The sequence below is a fragment of the Pseudonaja textilis genome, chromosome 2 (genome assembly GCF_049901715.1).
Source record: "Pseudonaja textilis isolate UNSWEBS1 chromosome 2, rPseTex1.2, whole genome shotgun sequence".
Lineage (NCBI taxonomy): Eukaryota > Metazoa > Chordata > Lepidosauria > Squamata > Elapidae > Pseudonaja > Pseudonaja textilis.
Window position 1 is genome coordinate 19,930,435 of NC_141991.1, and position 20,096 is coordinate 19,950,530.

The window sequence follows — 20,096 nt, forward strand, 5'->3', positions numbered from 1 at the left end:
ATGGTGATATGAATAACTCAATTAGATTTAGAATGTGAGTTTTGAACTTAATACACTGTCCAACATATCAAAAAGTGTGATGGCTTTCCTTAAAGAGATTTACTGTGAGGCAACCTCACACTGATTGTAACACAGTAAACAACTGTGTGCATTTTGAGATTCGCACATTCAATGAGTGGATGGGGTTTACACATAGACTAGAAATAAGGAGGAATTTCCTGACAGGACAATCAAATCAATGGAGCAGCTTGCCTCTCAGAGTAGTTTTCAAGAAAACGTTGGACAACCATTTGTCCAGGATGGAGTAAGGACTCCTACCTTGGGCAGGAGGTTGGATGGAAGGCCTCTAGTCCTATGACTCTTACAGATGTTTTGCTCACTGCAATTGAAAATTATTTGCCCTTGTCTGAGATCTGCCCAGCAAGCGAATGATCGATCATGTTGCCCTACATATAGTAGGATTCTATTTTAGACATTAGTTTAACGGAAACTACTGGATCGTGTAGTCCTTCCAGAAGAATATTCTAAGAATTCTTCATATCATTACAAAGCAACAACCCTGAACTGCTTTATGAAATAGCTTCAAAGAATCTTCTCCTTTTCAATATTCAAATAAACCACAACAGCAAAGCTTTTAACATGTAATCATTTATTACTTTATTTCTCAACCTTTCCCCAAAAAACTAGATTTCCTTTAATATGTTTAGCAAAAAATAGTTCAGAAGCAGCTCTGTCAAGCCGAAAGAATTTAAAAAAAACCACATATGGCTGGAATAGCTAAAGCCTTCAGGAGTGAAGATTCCAGAGTGAAGGCTAGAACTAATGAATGACTAAAATAAGTTATTTAAAAGCAGATGGTGGGAAAATAGAGGAAGAGAGGATGAGAAAGACAGCAATAGTGGGATCTTAGCATCCGATGGGATAGCACACACATCTACAACCATGACTGACATTCAACAGCTCAACAGCACTTGGTACTGTCATTGCTCCAAATGGCCAGCATATGACATTTTAGAATAGATAAATGGCAGAAGAGATAGAAAAGAGCATCAAAGATTAAGAGACATTTCAAATGGAACATCACATGAAACCAGTGTAAAGAAGTACATGAGACAGAACTTGCAATTCTTTTTTTAAAATGGTTATTAGAAATTGCAAAAACAGGAAATCAGAATAAAGGCATTGGAGCAATTAAAGAAGGAATAATAGCGTTAGGAATCTGTTAAAATATTTCCATATTGTTGCTTTAAAATGCAAAGCTATTGTGATGGCTACACGAATCCAGGCTCTGGTGACAGCAACACAGATTAACATTGGGGCTGTTCGTTTTCCAGATGTTACTGGAGCACAACCTGTATCCTTCAACATAGGCTATGATTGTTGGGGCTCTTAGAAACTGTCATTCAGTACCATATGGAGAACCACATGTTCCTCATCCCAGCTTAAAGCATGGACTTTGATCAAACCCCAAGAACATATTGGAACAGTCATCTTGTCTGATCAGAAGAATTCAAAACAGAGAAAAATTACCACACATAGGTCTATATTTTGTTTAAGTTGTCAAAGCCTGACTAGAAAGTATCTTCAGAAAAGTCAAGAAGTAGTTTTGGATTGTTAAACCCAAGTCAAAAAGCTATGGCAGGTCCCACCAACCTTATAATTGCATGCTCATAAAGGTCTAATTTATCTTCTGAAGGTCAGGGTCTCGGCCATCTAAAGATGAGAATAGTATAATCAGCTGACGTGTGATTCTATCACAAAGGAATAAGGAAAGAGAAAGAGAGAGCACTTTTTTTTGCTAAAATGGATCTGGACCATAAGCAAAATAAAATCAGATCCATGACCTGGTCAAGCACCAGAGTAGAACTGTGCAAAACTGAACTCATCAACGGGAAGAATCTCTGTCAAAAGGAATCCGAAATAAGAGCTCGATAAGGAATCCATCAAAGTCCAAGGATGAAGAGAAACTCTTATCAGGCATAATTAGGTGGGGGGATGGGAGGACTGGGATGAAGCAGAGGCCTCAAGGGATAAATTCAGCTATGTGCAACAACTGCAATCGCATCAATTGCAGATTTTTATGCGGGTCCCCTTAGAAAGAATGCGGAAAAAGGGGAAGATGCGCTCGCGAAATGAAGCATTGAAGGTGTGAATATGAGCCATGTTTTCAGCATTGTAGAATCCTAGCTGGCCTCGTTCATAGTCCAGGTAGACACAAAAGCGCCGTAATTTCTCAGCCGGGGAAAGGCATGTCTGCTCAGTGGTAGTCAAGGCCTGGTACTTCTTACCATTGGTTCCTATACACCAGATCTCCCGTTTCTGGTGGGAACCACTGCTGGATTTCTCTTTTCGGCGGGCCGATTCGCGGGCTGCCCCTACAGCCCACCCTCGCCGGCCACCCACCTCCACTTCCCAGTAGTGGCGACCATGCATAAAGCCCTGCACGGCCAACACACAGTAGTCGGAATCGAAGCGCTTTGGGTTATCTGGCAGATCCTGCCAACGTTCCCCAAGTCGGACGCTGCGAGAGTCTGAGGAAAGTATGAGCCGTGGATGAGCTGTTTCAGGGTCCAGAGTCAAATCCACTGTAAGAGGAAAAAAAAAAAAAAAGAGCAAAATGGTTTAAGTAGGGAATAAGTTGTCTAGTTTGAAGATAAGTGGATTTCAACTCCCCAAATTCCCCAGCCAGCATTTGCCAAATTTGAGAAACGTTCATCTATTTGCACTCTTGCAAATCATCAGGGTAGAAGTCTAAAAACAAAAGGCTTTCACAGCATGAATTATATGAATCGCTATTTCTGCACAGTTTCAATCCTCTTCTAATGACATTTTTACAATAAATAAATTCTTAGCTTCCATTGCACAGTGGATGTATACATGTGTCAATTCTCTTAGATCCCTATTGGGACACTGCCATTTTGGCTGGGGGCGGGGTGGGGGGTGGGGGAAGGAAACCTGGATACTCCTTTACAAACCTCTTGTTTCTGGTTTTCCTATCACTTTGATGTACTTGCTTGGGAAAGGGAGGGGGAAGGATTGGCCCATGAGTTTTGTCTCAGCTCCGAAAGAACGGGCAGAGCGGTGGCTGAGAACAGCTTCTCATCACCTTTGGATTGGCTCGCCTCAGACTGGACATAGGGGAGGGGTTTTCTGCAACTTGTAACCTAACAGTTCTAAGCAGGAACTTCAGATCCTGCTTTGCTTTACTTGCTATTAACTTTTTCTCAATAAAACTTTCATTTTGAAATAATGCCTGTTTGAAGAGCTCTGCTTTCTTGAAGAGAGAGGAAAGGCAAATCCTCACAACATGGCTAGGAGCATATGTACTTTTCTTTGCATTTCTAACTGCAGGAGAAAAGCAGTTCAGTTACCTCCTTACCTTGAGGTGCTTTGTTAAAGACCTTCTCCATCTTCCTCATTAAAACATCTATAAGGAAGTAGTTCTGGTATTTCTTTCCTGTGTCCACTGGCACCATCTCTGGATCTTGGAATGTGATATTCTCACACCTGACAAAGGGCCATCCAGAGAGCAGACATGTAAGACGAGATAAATGGTAACCAGCAAGAAAAGCATTGAGTAAGAAGAACAGAAAATACAACATACTGGGACCTGATAAGTCTGTTCCTAGGCTAATTCTGCTGCGACAGCAGTACTTCTCTTTTTGGGTAAGTTCTCCATATTATTTTCACAGTGAAATGGAGAAGAAGCACGGAGATTAATTCATTAAAATGGGAGCAGGAGAATAATAGAAAAGAAACATGGGGAAGATTTATTGGCCTTCATGAAATCTATTTGCAGTATTAGAGTCAAACCCTGTCCACAGCTTGGAGTTCAATCCTGACTGGGCTTAAAGCCTTCAGCCATCCAAGGCTGGTCAAATGAAGACCCAGATTGTTGGGAGAAATATGCTGACACTGTAAATCCCCCCACTCATTCAAGAGAGTGCTGTAAAGAATTATGGGGTGGTAGATAGGTCTAAGCACCTTTATGATTGCTATCGCTACAAGATCAAGCCATTCTGGACACATGGATATTGAAGATTTTTCACTGGACCTACTTATTCTGTTCCCAATAAGAGTCAGAAAGGACTGTGATCAGCTGATTAGTAGGCTATGGTCAGGTGTACCACATTAACAGACGAACCACTTTGCCACAAATATCACCCTTGACCACAATAAGAGAGTGGTACTGAAATACTGCAATTCCCTTGGACCCTAGATTAGCTAGGCATTCTCTGGCTGGTCCATATGTATAGAAAAGATATTAACTGAACAGGTTTCCAGTAAATATTCTAACAAAATCTTTGAAAAGCCAGAGTTTTAAATTAACTTTGCTAATGTTTTGATATAGTCTAATAGTTGCAGCAGTAAAATAATTATAGCTGCATGTTACCCCTTATACTATCTTTCGAGCAGAAACTAGTAAGATACCCTCACACCCACTTTTCCCCCATGGCCATGCATAAATAAATGGATCCAAGTTTCCCAGGCAAACTGCTATACATGCATTAACCAACCTCATTGATATTTAACTTCAAACAAGTTGATCAATCCCAGGTTTTCATACCATTTTTTGAGGTGTGTGTCTTCCTGTTGATGGACAATTAGTAAAAAGCCCTCAACTAATACTAAACTCAAACCAAGAGACAAGACAATATGATGAGATTTCCAAATATTCTGAAGTATTCAGCCTGTCATTTGCAGAATTGGCTCAAAGGTATTTGTGAAAAGCCATTAAATTCTAAAGAGACTTTCAGATACAACCTGGCTAACAGGGAAGCACAAATTTCAGGAATGTAAACCAGAAATAACCAAAAGAAATTCAACCAACCTGACTAAAGTGCCTTTGAAATCCTAGGGGGAAAAAAGAAGAAAAAAGGTTACATACTTTGATGTTATAAAACACAACAAATAGATTGAAAGAAGACAATCAATTTTCTGTACAATTTCCTGTGGACTTTTTCGGGAAAGCATTTTCTTGCTTTTTGGGGGGACGGGGGTGATTTCATGGGTTTCCAAATAGTGTGTCTGTTGTGATTTGTTGTTGTGTTTGTTGTCAAAAAAGCTTTCCTTGAAGAAATACTACTTGTCAGGCTTCCTGACTTGAATGTGACAGACACTACCCAGATCCTTCACACTGTATGGCTAAAATATATTGCACATCAGAATGATCCACTCAAAACAGGTGATTCCCTCCTTAGTATGAAATTGCTGTCCTCTCATAGAACTTTGTCATTGAACCAGCAATAACAGCATACCCCTCCCATCCAGTGCCCTTTCTGAAGGCATTAATTTTTTTTTATATTACCCGCAGTATTAACCTTGACCTTAACATTGCTTGATAGCATATTTTTGTTCCAGTGATCTGAAGTGGAATGGTTTTTGGTTTTTTCACTCCAGGTGTATTCTACAGTATAGGTTTTGTTTATTTAAAATATTTGTATAGCTGTTCATCCTAAATCAAATTCTGGGTGGCTTATAATCAAACATAAAACAACATGTACATAATGGAAACAAAAAAGAATAAAACCAACCATCAAAAAAAATAAAAAAGAAAAACTTGTTACTGCCATACTTCCCTGATGCAACCCACATGGTATCTTCCATTTTAACCTCACACTATCCCAACACTTGGGAAACAGCCATGTCTTAAGTGCTCTCCTTATGATATATATTAATTTTAAAAACTGTGGATTTGAGGATTTTTTTTTAAACTTTATATGCCGTCTTTGGTGAGAGGATAAGTATATAAATTATTTAAATAAATATCTCCTGAGAATTTCTCTTTCCACCTTTCCTAAGCTTAACAGATACCTAACTCAGTGCTTCTCATAGTGCTCAGAGGCAGTATACTGTTGACACAATCAGCATTCCTGCCCTCCCCTAGGAAACTACACTGTGAGCATCATTTAAAAGCTTTATGAACTTCTTATAAGTATTAATCAGTAAATCATGATCCAGTCAGTCTTTCCTTCTTTCTCTCTATGGCTGCTCATCTCAAATTGGGCAGCTGACAAGATGAAAAGAAAGAACAAGAGACAAGAAGAACAGAAAAACACACAGAAGCAGCAGACAGGATAAAAAGAAACTCAAATAATAAATCAGCATAATAAATGCATAGGCTCAGTTACACCTCTGGACCCCCATTTCTTTAAGGCCTTATGGAAGGCCAAGAGGATCCACAAAAATATCTTTGTGGCTCTCAACTCACTTCTGCTACCAGAACCACTCCAGCTTTGGAAAAGCAGCTTACCTGCTCTCTGAATTAGCATGGAAATGATTTTTTGTTATCTCCCACATTTAATAGCTCTCACCAACCTGTTTTAATTCAAATACAAATCTAAAAAATGCCATTTCTACACGTGTGTAATACCATCCAAATCATACAAACGAATGTGTGTGACATCTAATTCAATGCAATGATCCGAACAGGTTTCCAAATTTTAGTTCTGTCCAGTTGAACAGAATATTTGTCCAATCCCTTTCCAAAGTGAATATCTGAATAACTACAAACCCCAAATAGCTAGCAATAATGGAAGTGGGACATCTTTGGAAAAGAAACTACTCTCACTGCTACCTTTAGCAAACTGTGAAAAGCAGCCTGAAATCAGACTGCCAAAATTCAGCTGTCCAATGTCAATAATGCAATCTGAGGGTTCTAAGTTCGAAATCTACTCTCCAAGACTGTCAAGGCTCAATTTCAACATTGCTGTTCTTTAGGTATGTCTTTTAGATAATTGCTATGCTCTCGTATTCTACCATCAGGATGGTTAAAATCATACTTGACTTAGACAACAAGCCCAGACAGCTTTTAAAGCAGTGTATATTCCACAGGGGGAGCTTTTATTTTTAACAGATCAAGCAACCCAAGGCGTACATCTTCGTTTGTTCTTAATCATTATAATTATAACAGGCAGTTATGCTTGGGACCAGTCACAAAAAGGAATCCGGGCAACTGGGGAAAAAGATTTTACCTTGAGCATCTGCAGACCATCTTGCTTACTCTTGTCTTCTGCTTCCGCAATAAGACGGCTTAGTGCAGCACCTTGCTCCTCCAGGTGAGAGATGTTGCGACTCTGGCTTGCTACTAGTATGTCATAGCGATCTTCCAACTGGTGAAGCAGCATGGCTTGCTCTCCAACCAGGAATTGATGCAGCCGCTCAAAGTCCGACTCAAACTCTTTCATGTCAAGTTTCATCTTGTTCTGGGGCAGATGAAGAAACAAGAAGGCAACACTGAGAGGGTACACAGCCAAGATTTGGGATTATGTCACTTTATGGCACAGAACATGAAATCTATGTCAGCTGATTTAGCAGGCAGCAGGACTAGACAATCCTGTCTAGTTTATAAACAGCGATCATAGCAATCTGTACAACAGGAAGATGCCATATCTGTGCTTGTCTAGGATGGAAAGACAGAAAACCTTTTCCCACTTCCAAACTCATGCTTGAGGCAAAATCACAAGGAATACATTGAATTTATTGAATTTACTAAAATCCTTTCTCTGAGTCAACATAAATGTATGACTGTTTTAAAATTAAAAAAATGTTTTAAAAACATAAAACAATTCCAATCGTTATAGTTTACAAGGAAAAAAATAAAAATGACTTCCTGCAACGAAAGAGAGCTCTGCTGATTTCAACTATTTTCTTAGGCAGAACCTGAAATTCTACTTAACATCACCTCTGTTTAGATCATGAGAAACTAGAAGACGAGACCAATTTTAATACTGATAGACCCATATACCCTCAGACTGAGTCTCGGTGGCACAGTGGTTAGAGTGCAGTACTGCAAGCTACTTCTGCTGCAGCCAGCTGCCTGCAATTTGGCAGATCGAATCTCACCAGGCTCAAGGTTGACTCAAACTTCTATCCTTCTGAGGTGGACAAAATGAGGTCCCAAATTGTTGGGGGCAATATGCTGACTCTCTAAACCGCTTAGAGAGGGCTTTAAAGCAGTATAAGCGGTATATAAGTGCTATTGCTATTGCTAATATCGGTAGATCCTCTGAGATATATTTAGAATAGGATTGCACAATTCTCATGACTGGCAGATAAAGCCATCTATATACCTTATAGTTAAAACCAGGCCTCTAAAATGCAGATCAAATCCTTGTCATGTCAGTTAAGAATCTGGGATTTCTACTTCTCTAAATCCTTGACTTCAGGATAATCCCAAAGGAATCATTTTCTTAATGCAAAGACAACCATCCGCTCTTAAGACCAAGACATTTCCTCTTCACCAAGATTATTAATAAAAACATACACTGAGAATAAGGTGATCCTTCAAACAAGAGACTGACGGGAAATATAAGAGAATTAAGGGAATATTGAAGTTACCCTGATATCTGTTATCTTCTCCTCTTCATTTGACTTCTGCTTCAGAACTGACTCCAGTTTCCTTTTCAGTGGATCCAAGTGACCCTGGAGTTTAGCCTAAAAACAACCAGAAAAATAATGCCACAACTTAATTGTATTTATGTTTTACATTCATAAAAACAGCAGCTGGCATAAACTTTTTTGAAGTTCAGATCCAATGTTCAGAGAAATAAGGATTGAATCTTCATGTCCTGGTAACATAATTACCACACCGTATTTGGATACCTCTGGTGCAAACAGATTTCCTGTTTTTACAATACAGCTTCTACAAAATCCCATCTCTCTCTTGAATGACCTAAGTTTGTAGCTTCTATAGTTAAAGGGGAAAATGAAGTATATACTGCTTTTGACAGAAAATTACATGGCAATAACTAAGAGAATTTTTACTGAGTATCTTTTACTGAACTATTTATATATTTGCATAAGCACATCACCCAGGGGTTTTTCTGTAGGCAAAGCAGGGACTCTATACTAGTATGCCACTAATGTTTGTCAAAGCCTCGCAAAATTTATAGTACTATAAACACTTTTATAACACAGAAGATTAACAAGATTACATACTAGCATTTAAATCATCTGGTTATATTCCAAACCTTATATTCTTGCACAACTTCCTCCAGTGGCGTAACACTGTGGTATTTATGGGTTTGTGACTCTCTGCACACTACACAGATGGGCTCGTCATCTGCCTCACAAAAGAACTTAAGTGGCTCCTGGTGTTTCTCACACAGGGCTCTTGGAGCATGACTTGCAGCTAAAGTAGATGGCACCCCTGACGAATCCCCTGCTGCTGCCATCTCCACCACGTGAGCTGACGAAATGACGGGCTTCAGTGGTTGTGGATGCATCTGTCGGATGATCTGCACCATATTGGCCAGCTGAAGATTGGGTCGGAAATTGCGATGAGGAAAAGTTTTGCGGCACTGAGGGCAAGTGAAAGACTGCCGCTGCGGAGTAGGCGGAGTTGTCGGCACTGTATATTCCGCCATCTCTTCTGGCTCTTCATCCATTACTTCCTCGTCCTCATCATAATTATCAAAAAACAAATCACTCCCCATAGTAGCATTCCATATGTCCTGGTCCCAGTACTCTCTGTCATCATCGTCCCAGGCATCTTCATCTTCATCATCGTACTCGTCCCTGGATACATCATCCTCTTCTTCCTCATCGCCCATATCTCCGTCATCTAGATAATCATTGTCCTCCAGATCGTTGTCGTCGTAATCCCCGTCTTCCTCAGGCCCCAGGTCATCGATCCCCCCATCATCCTCATCCTCAGCCCCTTCTGAGCCAGAGGCTCCTGGGTCGTCGCCTTCTTCGTCACGCGAACCCCAAAGCTGAGTGATGCACACGCGGCAAAAGTTGTGGCCGCATCCAATGGACACCGGGTCTAAGAAGTAATCCAGGCAGATGGCACAGACGGCTTCCTCGTGGAGGGTCGCCACAGGGTTCAGCGGGGCCCCGGAGCCCCCCGCAGGTACTGCGGCTGCCATGAGACCTGTACGCCGCGGCCGACTAGACGCGCCGACAGGCCGAGTGCTTCCCTCGGCCCTACCAGGACTTCCAGTCCCTTCCCTGCTTGCCCGCTGCCGGGAAGTTCCCTCCCCAAAGATACCCGGGAGGAGAAGGCGGCGTACCCGCCCGCTTCTCTTCGCCCCCCGCAGCCCGCTCGGCCAACTCCGGAATCGGCCGGTACTGCGAGGCCTCCTCCCTGCTCCCGCAAGAGCTCGCGCTCGCGCCCTCCTCCTCCTCCTCCTCTTCCTCTTCCTCCTCCTCCTCGCTCGCTCGCCCTCAAGAGTCACAACGGCCGGAGCCAGGCTGACAGACAATCCCCCCTCCACCCGACCGAACGAACTCTACCAAACTATCACTCTCCCCCTCCCCAGCTCGCTCACACCGGAACTGAAAGGGAAAGCCCGAGAGGCGTTCTAGACCGCCTCTGGCTCCTCTCTCTATGGTACGGTGACGCTTCGTCGGGGGTCCCTAACGAACGCGCCGGACTGCGTTTCGCGTGCGAGATCTGCCTGCCGCCCCCGTTGAGTTTCCGCGGCCCGCAGCTGGGCGGAAGGCCAAGGACGCGCGCTTTAAACGAGCCCAATGGAAGCACAAAACGATTTTGACATCCCCGACGTTTCCATGTCGGACGTCGCTATGATCACACGCCGGAAGATCCGTTTTTAAAAAGGTTTCCGACAAATGCACCGGAAATCTGGGTGCGCTCTGTATTATTATTTTCGTCTCTATGATTGCGGAGGGTTCCACTTTCGAGAGAGAGAGAGAAAGTAGCGCGTGAAGAAAGGGGGCCTGTTACTTTCGAACCCCCTAAAATGTTCTTGCAATTGCTAGTAGTTATTACGCTTTTGTTCCGTTTCTCCTCCTCCTCCTTCTTCTTCGTCCTCCTCTTTTTCTTCGTCTCCGCCTTTTTCTTCGGCCTCCTCCCCCTCTTCTTTTACCTCCTTCCAGTTTTAAGTTTCCGAATAAAGGTTTATCTTTGGGTTCCAGATTTATGTTTGACTTTTAAGGACAACTTTGTTTTATCTAAATACTTGGTTTTCCCTAATCCTAGAACAAGTCATTTAGCGAATAAGAGGTAATTACATCTCCTTAAAGTTGTAGCATGTGACAACAAAGCAAAAATGGAAGGTGAGGAAGAAAACAAGGAAGAGGAATTTAGGTGGCAAAATCTTTCTCTTTTTAACATTTCATCTCCCTTTTTCGAACAAGACACGCATATGTGCTATGAAATTAATGTTGACTCAACATAAATAGTTCATATGGAGGCAGATCTGACCATTATTATGAATAAAAATGGAAATAAAGCATATTTTAGTAATATGTACAACAACCTTGGCATGATGCCTTTCAATGTTTCAAGTTGAAGGAACAAAATTGTCTCACTCGTTACAAATTACATAGTATTAATATATCTGAATATTGTTCCAAGGGGTATTAAGAACATAATACCGTTCTACACAAATATAGATGGCAGAACCATGATATATAGGACTTACGACCACAATTGAGCCCAACATTTCTATTGCTGATATATTTGTTAAGTGAGGTTTGCCCCATTTTATGACATTTCTTGCCACCATTGTTAAGTGAATCATTGCAGTTGTTAAGTTAGTAACATGGTTGTTAAATGAATCTAGGTTTCACATTGAGTTGGTTTGTGACAAGGTCACAAAAGGGGAATCACATGACCCTGGGATATTGCAGCCATTGTTAATATGAACCAGTTGTCAAGCATCTGAATTTTGATCATGTGACAGGATGCTGCAACAGTTGTAAGTATGAAAAACAGTCATGTCATTTTTTTCAGTTCTGGTGTCATTTTGAATGATCACTAAACAAATTGTCAAGGACTATTTGTATATGCATTTGTATGTCTAACATATTTTTTGCCGTTTCAGGAGGAAAAATGGCATTTTAATTTTATTAATTAATTATTCCCTCTTATGTATCTTAAGCCCAGGGGATATAAGTCCCATATAAATAGACACACAGTCAATTTATGAAAAGGCTCTTTATAAATCACTGTTCTACTAATACTGCCTATTTTAACCTATTTTACACATGCATTTTAGACTTGAATATTACAATATTAATTATTCTACTACATTTATTGTATTGGAAATACATCAGTGCCCAATTAAGTCTGTAAATAGAGTAAAAAAATAAAATGGAACTGAGCACTCTGATCCTACAGAAATAGGCATGCTGCCAGAGAAAAGCAATAGCTTGTTTAGATACGATGGAATAAAACAGACTGCTATTTTTCGACCTTCTATCTGCATGAAACTATTGACTCCAGTTCTGGGAGCCCAGTCTAGATGAGGCGCAGCAGCTTTGCTAGCTTCGGTAAGAACCCCCTGTATTTGATACAGTACTTGTGGATACCTGCAGATTTTATTGGAGACTTAATAAAGATGATAATAGCCTCCGAATTCCATCTCGGCTGCTACTTCCCGGAATTGATTTGCAGGATACTTTAAAAAATATCTATCGATTCGCTCTGGGAATTGACTACAATTACAAGAAAACAGAAAACATTTTGCAAACGTCTTAGTTCCAGCACTAAAGTGTTGTAGGTTATAGGGGAAGGGCAGAAGGCAGCGAGTTTCTGTAGTGTAGTGGTTATCACGTTCGCCTCACACGCGAAAGGTCCCCGGTTCGAAACCGGGCAGAAACAGCTACCTACCTTTTACTTATTTAACTTTTTACATAATCTTAAAAAAACAATACAGTACTTCGGATGTCTATACAATAATGGAAACTTTTCTTTTCCATAATGTATACAATGAAGAATGGTAATTCAGAGCAAAGTGCTCCAATAGTTTTATGCTGCATCCTAAACTTAAAAGCAATTTTCCAAACAAGGCAATATTGGTTAAGATTCATATCATCTATCGAGACAGTAATATTATGATAGTAGTACAGTAATAAGTACAGTATAGTACAATATGATAATAGAACAAACACTGAAACATAGAATGCATACATTTTAGTTTAGGTAAAACTTTGGAAAGGGCATCTTTCAACAGCCCGGCTAGCTCAGTCGGTAGAGCATGAGACTCTTAATCTCAGGGTCGTGGGTTCGAGCCCCACGTTGGGCGCAGTAATTTTTTTTTCTTTTTGTTCTTCATTTTACTTTTTGGAAGCAAAATACTATAAATGAACGCTGTAGTTCTTTATTTTTCCAAAGGGCTAGGTAGGTCGATCATTTGCACCTCCAGCAACAACGGTAGGAGTAAAGGAGATAAGGAGATCATTATGAGTGTTTTCTTTATCATATTTTGTTTTTCTTCACTTTTCCATTCTGCCCTGAGCACAACTCATTATAATACGCTTAGGACATGTATTTAATCTTGTTTCACCGTTTTCCAACAGTTTTTTTTTAATCCTTGTGCAAGCCTCAGCTCTGGAAGATAGTCCCAAATGCTCCAAACATGTGCACATGGGACAAGAACAGATCATGCAACATTACTTTCTACTTTTCAGCCTCAAGATGCACAAAAATCTTATTATAAACAGCTCGCATCAAGTTGAGATACAGAGCTCTAGAGTAATCTTCCTTAAAACTAGATCCTACAGGTTTTGGATCTATTCCATTTTGCTAACCAAATAAATAACTTTATCGAGGTATGGTTGTTGATTTTTCCTTGGATGTCATGTTCAAAAGATGATGAAAATAATTACTAGGAGACATTTAGCATAAACGTTCACAGCAGAGGAACTTTGAAAGGAAAAGATATTTAAGATCATGTCTTATTTCTTTTTATGCTTTGTCCTATTTTTGAAAGTGAATTTTTAGGCCTCATAATACTAGAGCTCAGTGCTGAAACTTTTTTCTTTCACAAGATTCCCTTCAGAGGCTGGAAAACCGTGCACCCGTACACAAGTTCACACAGCCCATTGCAATAAATTTATATATACAGTGTAAGTACACCACATTGACACACACCCACACACACACTTTGGACACACATTATGCGAAGACCCAAATTTTGGGAGCGGGTTCTGATGCTGGAAAAGGTGGAAAGAAAGAGGAGAAGAAGATGACCAGCAACAAGGCAGATAAACATGATAATAAGTGCACCAGATTAGATTTAGATTTTTATGGAGACAATCTATCTACCAGTATGTGGTTGCTAGGAGTCAAAAACAACTGAATGGCACACAATGTGTGGATGGGTGGGTGTGGGAGAGAGAGAGAGAGAGACAGAGACAGAGAGACAGAAAGAAATGGAGAGAGAAATGGAGGGGAGAGCGCTAATCACAATGTTTTATTAATTTTTTCACAGAAAATGTTACTGTTCTGTACTAAGGAATATTTAAAGGTTATGTATCAAACAAATAAGGCAGTGTTTAAAAGGAAATGCCAGATATGTTTTTAACTTTGTTCTTATTTATGCTTTTCTAGACTAACATGTTTTTATTGTAAGCTGCCCAAAGCGACTCGGGTGACAAGGGCCATATAGAAATGTGATGAATTTCATACTTTATATACTGTGGAACATTGTTTATAAGACTTCACTTTTGATACACACTGAATATACATAAAATATACCTAAAGAAAAAAATTAACATTATTATTAAATATGCTTTTATTTCAATATTGTTTCCCCGCACTGTCTTTTATTTATTTTTAAAGTTATTGGCATTCCTCGTTTAAAAAAGGCAAACTGTTGTATGCTGAAGCTGAAAAGTTTAGAAATTTTCCAAATGACTGTAAGGAAGATTCTCTTAAGTTATAAGGCGGCTTGGGAGGGCGGGGGGGGGGCGGAAGGGAGGGAAGATCTGACGTGCCAGTCTTGCAGCGTTTGGGGGAGCGGCTTGCTGAGATGGGGGCTCGGATTTTTGTCCCCAAGTTCCCATCACTATCCTCCTCCTCCCTCCAATAGGATGTCTAATATTAGGATATCCCATCCCCGCAAAGCACGATGCCGTAGTGGGTGCGCTCGCTTAGTAAGCGGCCAACGCAGAACTACACTACCCAGAGAGCATCCCGTTTCTTCGCTCTCCAGACTACATTTTCCATCATGCTTCTCGGGACAACACAAAAGGCCGCAAGAATTTGGACGGAAAGTGACTCTGAGATGGGCATCGGCGTTCCGGCGCTGCGGCTTACAGCCGCCTCGGGATTGAAAGTTCGCTAAAACGGGGAGCCTCGCTTGGGCATGGAGCCCGGTAAGTTCCTGCGATGAGCTAGAGGAAGGAAGGGGCCTGGACAACTTTCCGAGTGCCTTCCGAGGAAATGGGGTGCCCAGAAAGAGGTGATTATAGAGCATTGCGCTGGCCGTTGCCTTATTGATTGGGTGGCTTCTAGGCTGTGTGGACGAATGCAGAAAAGATTTAAAACCTGGGGAAAGAGTATGAGACCTATCGGGTAGAATCTTTTCTTTGTATTGTACCTTTTCATTGCTCACTTTTCCATTTCAGACAAAATAGAATCGGAGTTAGAAGAGCGTTTCCCATGAATTTTGGTCCTTTAATTTTTAATTTGGATGAAGTCATCCTTTATTAAATTTCTGTGGCCGTTTATCTCACATATCTGACTTTCAGCATCATACAATAAAACAATCAAATAATATAATGATTTAAAAAATTAAAACAGTTAAAACACAGGTATAAATAAGACTAGGAGTTTGGACCTACAGCTGTACACATATTGTGCAGTCCTTGGGAGTTCCCTACTTCCCTGGGATACCAAGCCTGTTGAAAGAACCATTTAAAATATTTCTTAAATGTCAAGCCACCATAATGGTTCCAACAGTGAGCTGCCAAAAGTGACCTGTGAATCAGTGAAATCCCCATAGGAAGCAGGTTGGGCAATCAATCCCGTATTTTTATACGTTTGGATGGGGATTGAATTTGGAGATGAGAGTGATTTGAATCCATTTTCATCAATATTGCAATGTTTTCACTCCAGAAATGTTATTGTTGTAATGTGCTCACTACATTTCAATATCATAGACCATTTTCAAAGTTGTTTGGGGACCTAAAATGTAGAAACAAGTATGTTTTGTCATAGATTTTCCAATTTTGGGGGGGGAGTTTTTCTGCCAAAATTCATCCCTCTTGAGAGTCAGCAATTTTGCCACTGAATTTTGGCAACATGAACAATTATTGGTGTATAGAGCAGTGGGCTGGCTATCTCCACCATAAACTAAAGAACCACAGAAATTCATACTACATGCTTAAAACAAATACATTACATGATATGTGAACCCAATCAAATATTTCTTCTAAACCAAGAGACTTTTTTTAAAAAAAAGTCATAGAGTAGTTTCTCATGGATAACTTTGAATTATAATTGTATTAAATTCCTGCATTGCAATAAACTTGTGTATTTGGTTGTTTTGTTTAACACAATGGGAGCATCTAGTAAGGTATAAGGTTCTTTCTGTTATCTAACACAATAAGAACAAGTAGGCTTAGTAATAACCAAATAAATCAATAATAGATGCGTAGGCAGAGCCAATCACATACACATACACAAGGTGTGATTAAGATGCTAGACTAAAAGTAGCGGGGAAAGATAAAGGTTTTCCTTGCCCAGTCATGTCCGACTCTATGGAGCAGTACTCATCTTTTTCTGTTTCAAGGGAGCCTACATTGTCCAAAGACACTTCCATGGTTATGTGGCTGGCATAATTATATACCAAGGTGCATGGAACTCTGTTACCTTCCCACCGAAGTGGTACCTATTTATCTACTGGCTTTTACATGTTTTCAAACTGCTAGGTGGGCAGGAACTGGGGAAAGTAATGGGAGCTCAACCAATTGCACAGTGCTCAGGTCTTAAACTTCCAGTTGACAAGCCCAACTTTTTAACCTCTAGGCCGATACACCACCACCTCGCCCTCCCAAGAATAGGGAAATCCAGATTCTAAGCATCTCTCAAATATAGAAACCTTTTGGGTAAGTATAGGCCAGTCACTCTCAGTTCTAAACAGCATCAGGCTCTGCAACACAGTAGCTAAAGAACAAACCCTTTTCTCATCATGCATTAATGGCTTTGCCATGTAAATTAGGCAAGCAGACCCTGAAATCAAGTAAGACAAATACTAAAAAAAAAGAACAATATAAACATGCACTCTTTTTACCATAGCTATGTCTTTTAGTTTGTGTGATATACTACATGGCCAGCTCTTTCCCTTCCATCCTCTCTAAGAGTTTGGTCACAGCCTTCCTCCAGAGCGGAATTTGGTACATGTTCAGTAAATGGCTTTAATTTTCCCTTTAAACGCACGGAACCAGTAGTTCAACAGTTGTCTCAACCTTGCAGTTTGGTACTAAAAGAACTAGAATGCTGGAGCTAGACTGTGTAACTGCCTTCAGGGTGGTGATATTTCTTTTGACATTTAAGATTTTAATAAATATAAGACTTATCTCCATCAGGAATAAACCATACAAAGCCTTGAGTGCAGGGAGAGATTTAAGTTCCCCTCTTTTTATTGCCTCCCTATTTATTCCTCTGTGGTCAAAATCCCAGATTCCTTTTGGCCTCACGGTGGAGAATAAATGACCAACAGGCAGCTTCTTTTCCTTTTAGCAGGTGAAAACTGGATCAAGAGAGAAGGTAATGAAGGAACTCTCCAGCCCCCGAGGGATGCCCTACTGGTTGAGGTAGAACAGCCAACAAAAAATTTATCTGAGGAAAGTGAAGGTCTCCTGCAGTCTAAACCATTGAAAACTCTGAAGAGGGATCTGGACATGCATCAGAATCCTTTCACAGCGGAGATTTGTTTTGACTGTGAGAACAGCCCTCGAAAGATGTACCCAAATGATCGACCATTTAAATGTGACATGTGCGAGAAAAGCTTCCGCCACAGTTCTAGTCTCTTAACCCATCGAAGACTGCATACTGGAGAGAAACCATATAAGTGCACTGACTGTGGGAAGAGTTTCAACACCAGCTCAGCGCTGATTGTACACCGCCGGACCCACACCGGAGAGAAGTCCTACGTCTGCTCAGACTGTGGGAGGTGTTTCAGTGAAGGTTCAGTGCTCATCAAGCACTGGCGGATCCACACCGGGGAGAAGCCGTACAAATGCGCCATTTGTGGAAGGGGCTTCCGGCAGAGCTCCCAACTGCGGGCCCACGAACGGACCCACACGGGGGAAAAACCTTACGAGTGCCAGGACTGTGGGAAATGTTTCAGCACCAGCTCTAATCTCTCTGCTCATCAGCGGACCCACACGGGAGAAAAACCATACATCTGTCCTGAGTGCGATCGACGGTTTGGTCACAAGTCGCACCTCATCTCCCACCAGAAGACGCATACCGAGAAGCTGCACGCTTGCTCTGACTGCCCAGCAACCTTCCGCATGCTCCATCAGCTCCTGGTCCATCGCAAGTCCCACCAGGAAGAGAGGCGGTACAAATGCCTCCTGTGTGGGAAGACGTTTAGCTACAGCTCAGCCCTCTTGGCACACCAGAGAATGCACACAGGGGACCGGCCATTTAACTGCCTGGAGTGCGGGAGGAGTTTTGTCCGGAATTCAGACTTGAACAAACACCAGAGGATCCACACAGGGGAGAAGCCCTATGAGTGTCCGGAGTGTGGGAAGCGATTTAACCAAAGCTCCCACCTAGTTAGCCATCGGAGAGTCCACATGAAAACTACTGCGAAGAATCCTGGCACAGATGTCCCCGCTTCAAGGGGACGAGAAATAGAGTCTTCCTGATAAGCATTTTTGCAACATTTCTTTGTTGAAAGTCTGTATCAGGGGTCTCCAAACCTTGGGAACTTTTAAGACTTGTGGACTTCAACTCTCAGAATTCCCCAGCCAGTATGGAGAGTTCTGGGAGTTGAAGTCCACAAGTCTTAAAAGTTGTCAAAGTTTGGAGACTCCTGGTCTACATTATGAAGGCTGCAGTTTTGTGCTCCTTACAGGAGAGTAAAATCTCATCCCATCCAGTGGGACCATTGATTACAGGTAATAAACTTGTAAGACTGTTGTGAGTTTTTACACCACACATGAAAACAAAAGAAAATTCTGCTCCAAGAAATTTCAAATGATTCATTAAAGGACAATAGGTTACGTGGCCAGGATATCTTATGGAAACTAAGATATAGATTAGTTGATGTAATTGGAGCTAGAAAAGAGCAAAAATAAGCTGCAAGACCAAGATACTATTATCTGTTTAGCCCTTCTCTGACTTCTGTTGTCTAATGAAGCATGTTTTTCAGCTGATCGTTGCAACAATGAGGATTATAAACTTGCGATATTGTTGCTGTTTAATCAATTTATATTCTTGAGCTGCTACCATGTATGGCCAGAGGCATTTGTGTCCTTATGAGAGTGTAGAATGGTGATATTGTTTAACACAACTGAGGAATAATAGTGTTTGGGTTTTTTTTCCCAAAGTTGGATTTTTTCAGTGTTTTTAGATATGAAGAACCTCAGTGGTAAGAGCCACTTGTGAAGCTAAAGTTTAAAGACAACACATTTTCCTTGAAATGGAAAAGAACTTTAATTGTTTTTTGGCTACCAAAGGTATGGAAAAATAACTTGAACTGACATCCATCTATTTTTTATAGATCACATGTGAATGTAGTACGATATCAGCTATCTGGTTTCAAAAGAAATAGAACTCTAGCTGGCTTTTAATAACAACATTCCATTTCCCACATTCCCCTTGTCTTAATAAAACTTTAAAGCTGAAGAAGAGTTGTAACAAAGGAGGATTATTGTATTTTTAAAATAAATGTATGAGTGCCCTGCTTTTTCTTACTCCTTTATCAAATACAGTGGCTGGGTTCATTACTGCTTACTTCTATAAGATGCAGTAATTGAACTATTACAGAAGTTGATCACTTATGAATAGTTCCCATCATCCAGATGGCTGCACTACACTTTGGACAGCTTACTTAAAATTGTGGCATCTGAATTTTCATGTATGAAACATACATATCAAAAAGATCTCCATGGCTTAAATCATCCATTTTGCCTCTTGAACTTGTAAACCTCCACCATTGTGGAAATACAGTCCAAATGGGTTTAAAATTGTAGGTTTATTGCAAGGTCCTATTTTACTCAAAAGTTCTTGCCATGTAGTCTTAAGTACTGGTTGACTTCAATCTTTTTGTTAGGGTTCCATAATTATTTTTGTTCTATGACAACTGAGAGCTGTGTTTTGTTTCTTAATCTTGACTTTTGCCAGCAGGTTTTCACTACAAGCACTCTATGGGCCACTTCCATGATTG

The 20,096-nt window shown here is 40.7% G+C and overlaps 2 protein-coding genes and 2 non-coding genes across 6 annotated transcripts; 3 read left to right on the forward strand and 1 right to left on the reverse strand.

Moving 5' to 3' along the window:
• Positions 1-632: 632 nt before the first annotated feature.
• On the reverse strand, positions 633-10,542 carry TRIM41 (tripartite motif containing 41). The gene is made up of 6 exons (XM_026720694.2): positions 8,973-10,542; positions 8,341-8,436; positions 6,975-7,205; positions 4,832-4,854; positions 3,380-3,507; positions 633-2,585 (listed from the first exon to the last, which is right to left on the reverse strand). Exons 1-6 carry the CDS (start codon positions 9,870-9,872, stop codon positions 2,065-2,067), a joined length of 1,899 nt encoding a protein of 632 aa, XP_026576479.1. The 5' UTR covers positions 9,873-10,542; the 3' UTR covers positions 633-2,064.
• A 1,956-nt stretch (positions 10,543-12,498) lies between these two features.
• On the forward strand, positions 12,499-12,571 carry TRNAV-CAC (transfer RNA valine (anticodon CAC)). The gene has a single exon. It is a non-coding gene; the product is annotated as a tRNA-Val (tRNA).
• Positions 12,572-12,922: 351 nt separating this feature from the next.
• On the forward strand, positions 12,923-12,995 carry TRNAK-CUU (transfer RNA lysine (anticodon CUU)). Its single transcript has one exon. It is a non-coding gene; the product is annotated as a tRNA-Lys (tRNA).
• Positions 12,996-14,695: 1,700 nt separating this feature from the next.
• Positions 14,696-19,613, forward strand: LOC113449618 (uncharacterized). Of its 3 annotated transcripts, none has more exons than XM_026720712.2 (2): positions 14,696-15,069; positions 17,438-19,613. In XM_026720712.2, exons 1-2 carry the CDS (start codon positions 15,060-15,062, stop codon positions 18,571-18,573), a joined length of 1,146 nt encoding a protein of 381 aa, XP_026576497.1. In that variant the 5' UTR covers positions 14,696-15,059; the 3' UTR covers positions 18,574-19,613. The 3 variants fall into 3 exon arrangements, with proteins under 3 accessions (XP_026576497.1, XP_087784755.1, XP_087784754.1); XM_087928629.1 differs by having other exon boundaries at positions 14,772-15,155; positions 17,441-19,613; XM_087928628.1 differs by having other exon boundaries at positions 14,775-15,155.
• The last annotated feature ends 483 nt before the right edge of the window (positions 19,614-20,096 follow it).

Excerpts from the sequence above, each read along its gene's own strand:
- TRIM41 (XM_026720694.2), bottom strand. The coding sequence starts at position 9,872 with ATGGCAGCCGCAGTACCTGCGGGGGGCTCCGGGGCCCCGCTGAACCCT. Across the intron at positions 8,437-8,972 it reads AAGTTGTGCAAGAATATAAG|GCTAAACTCCAGGGTCACTT; the intron begins GTTTGGAATATA and ends GGTTGTTTTTAG. Across the intron at positions 2,586-3,379 it reads CTTTAACAAAGCACCTCAAG|TGGATTTGACTCTGGACCCT; the intron begins GTAAGGAGGTAA and ends TTCCTCTTACAG.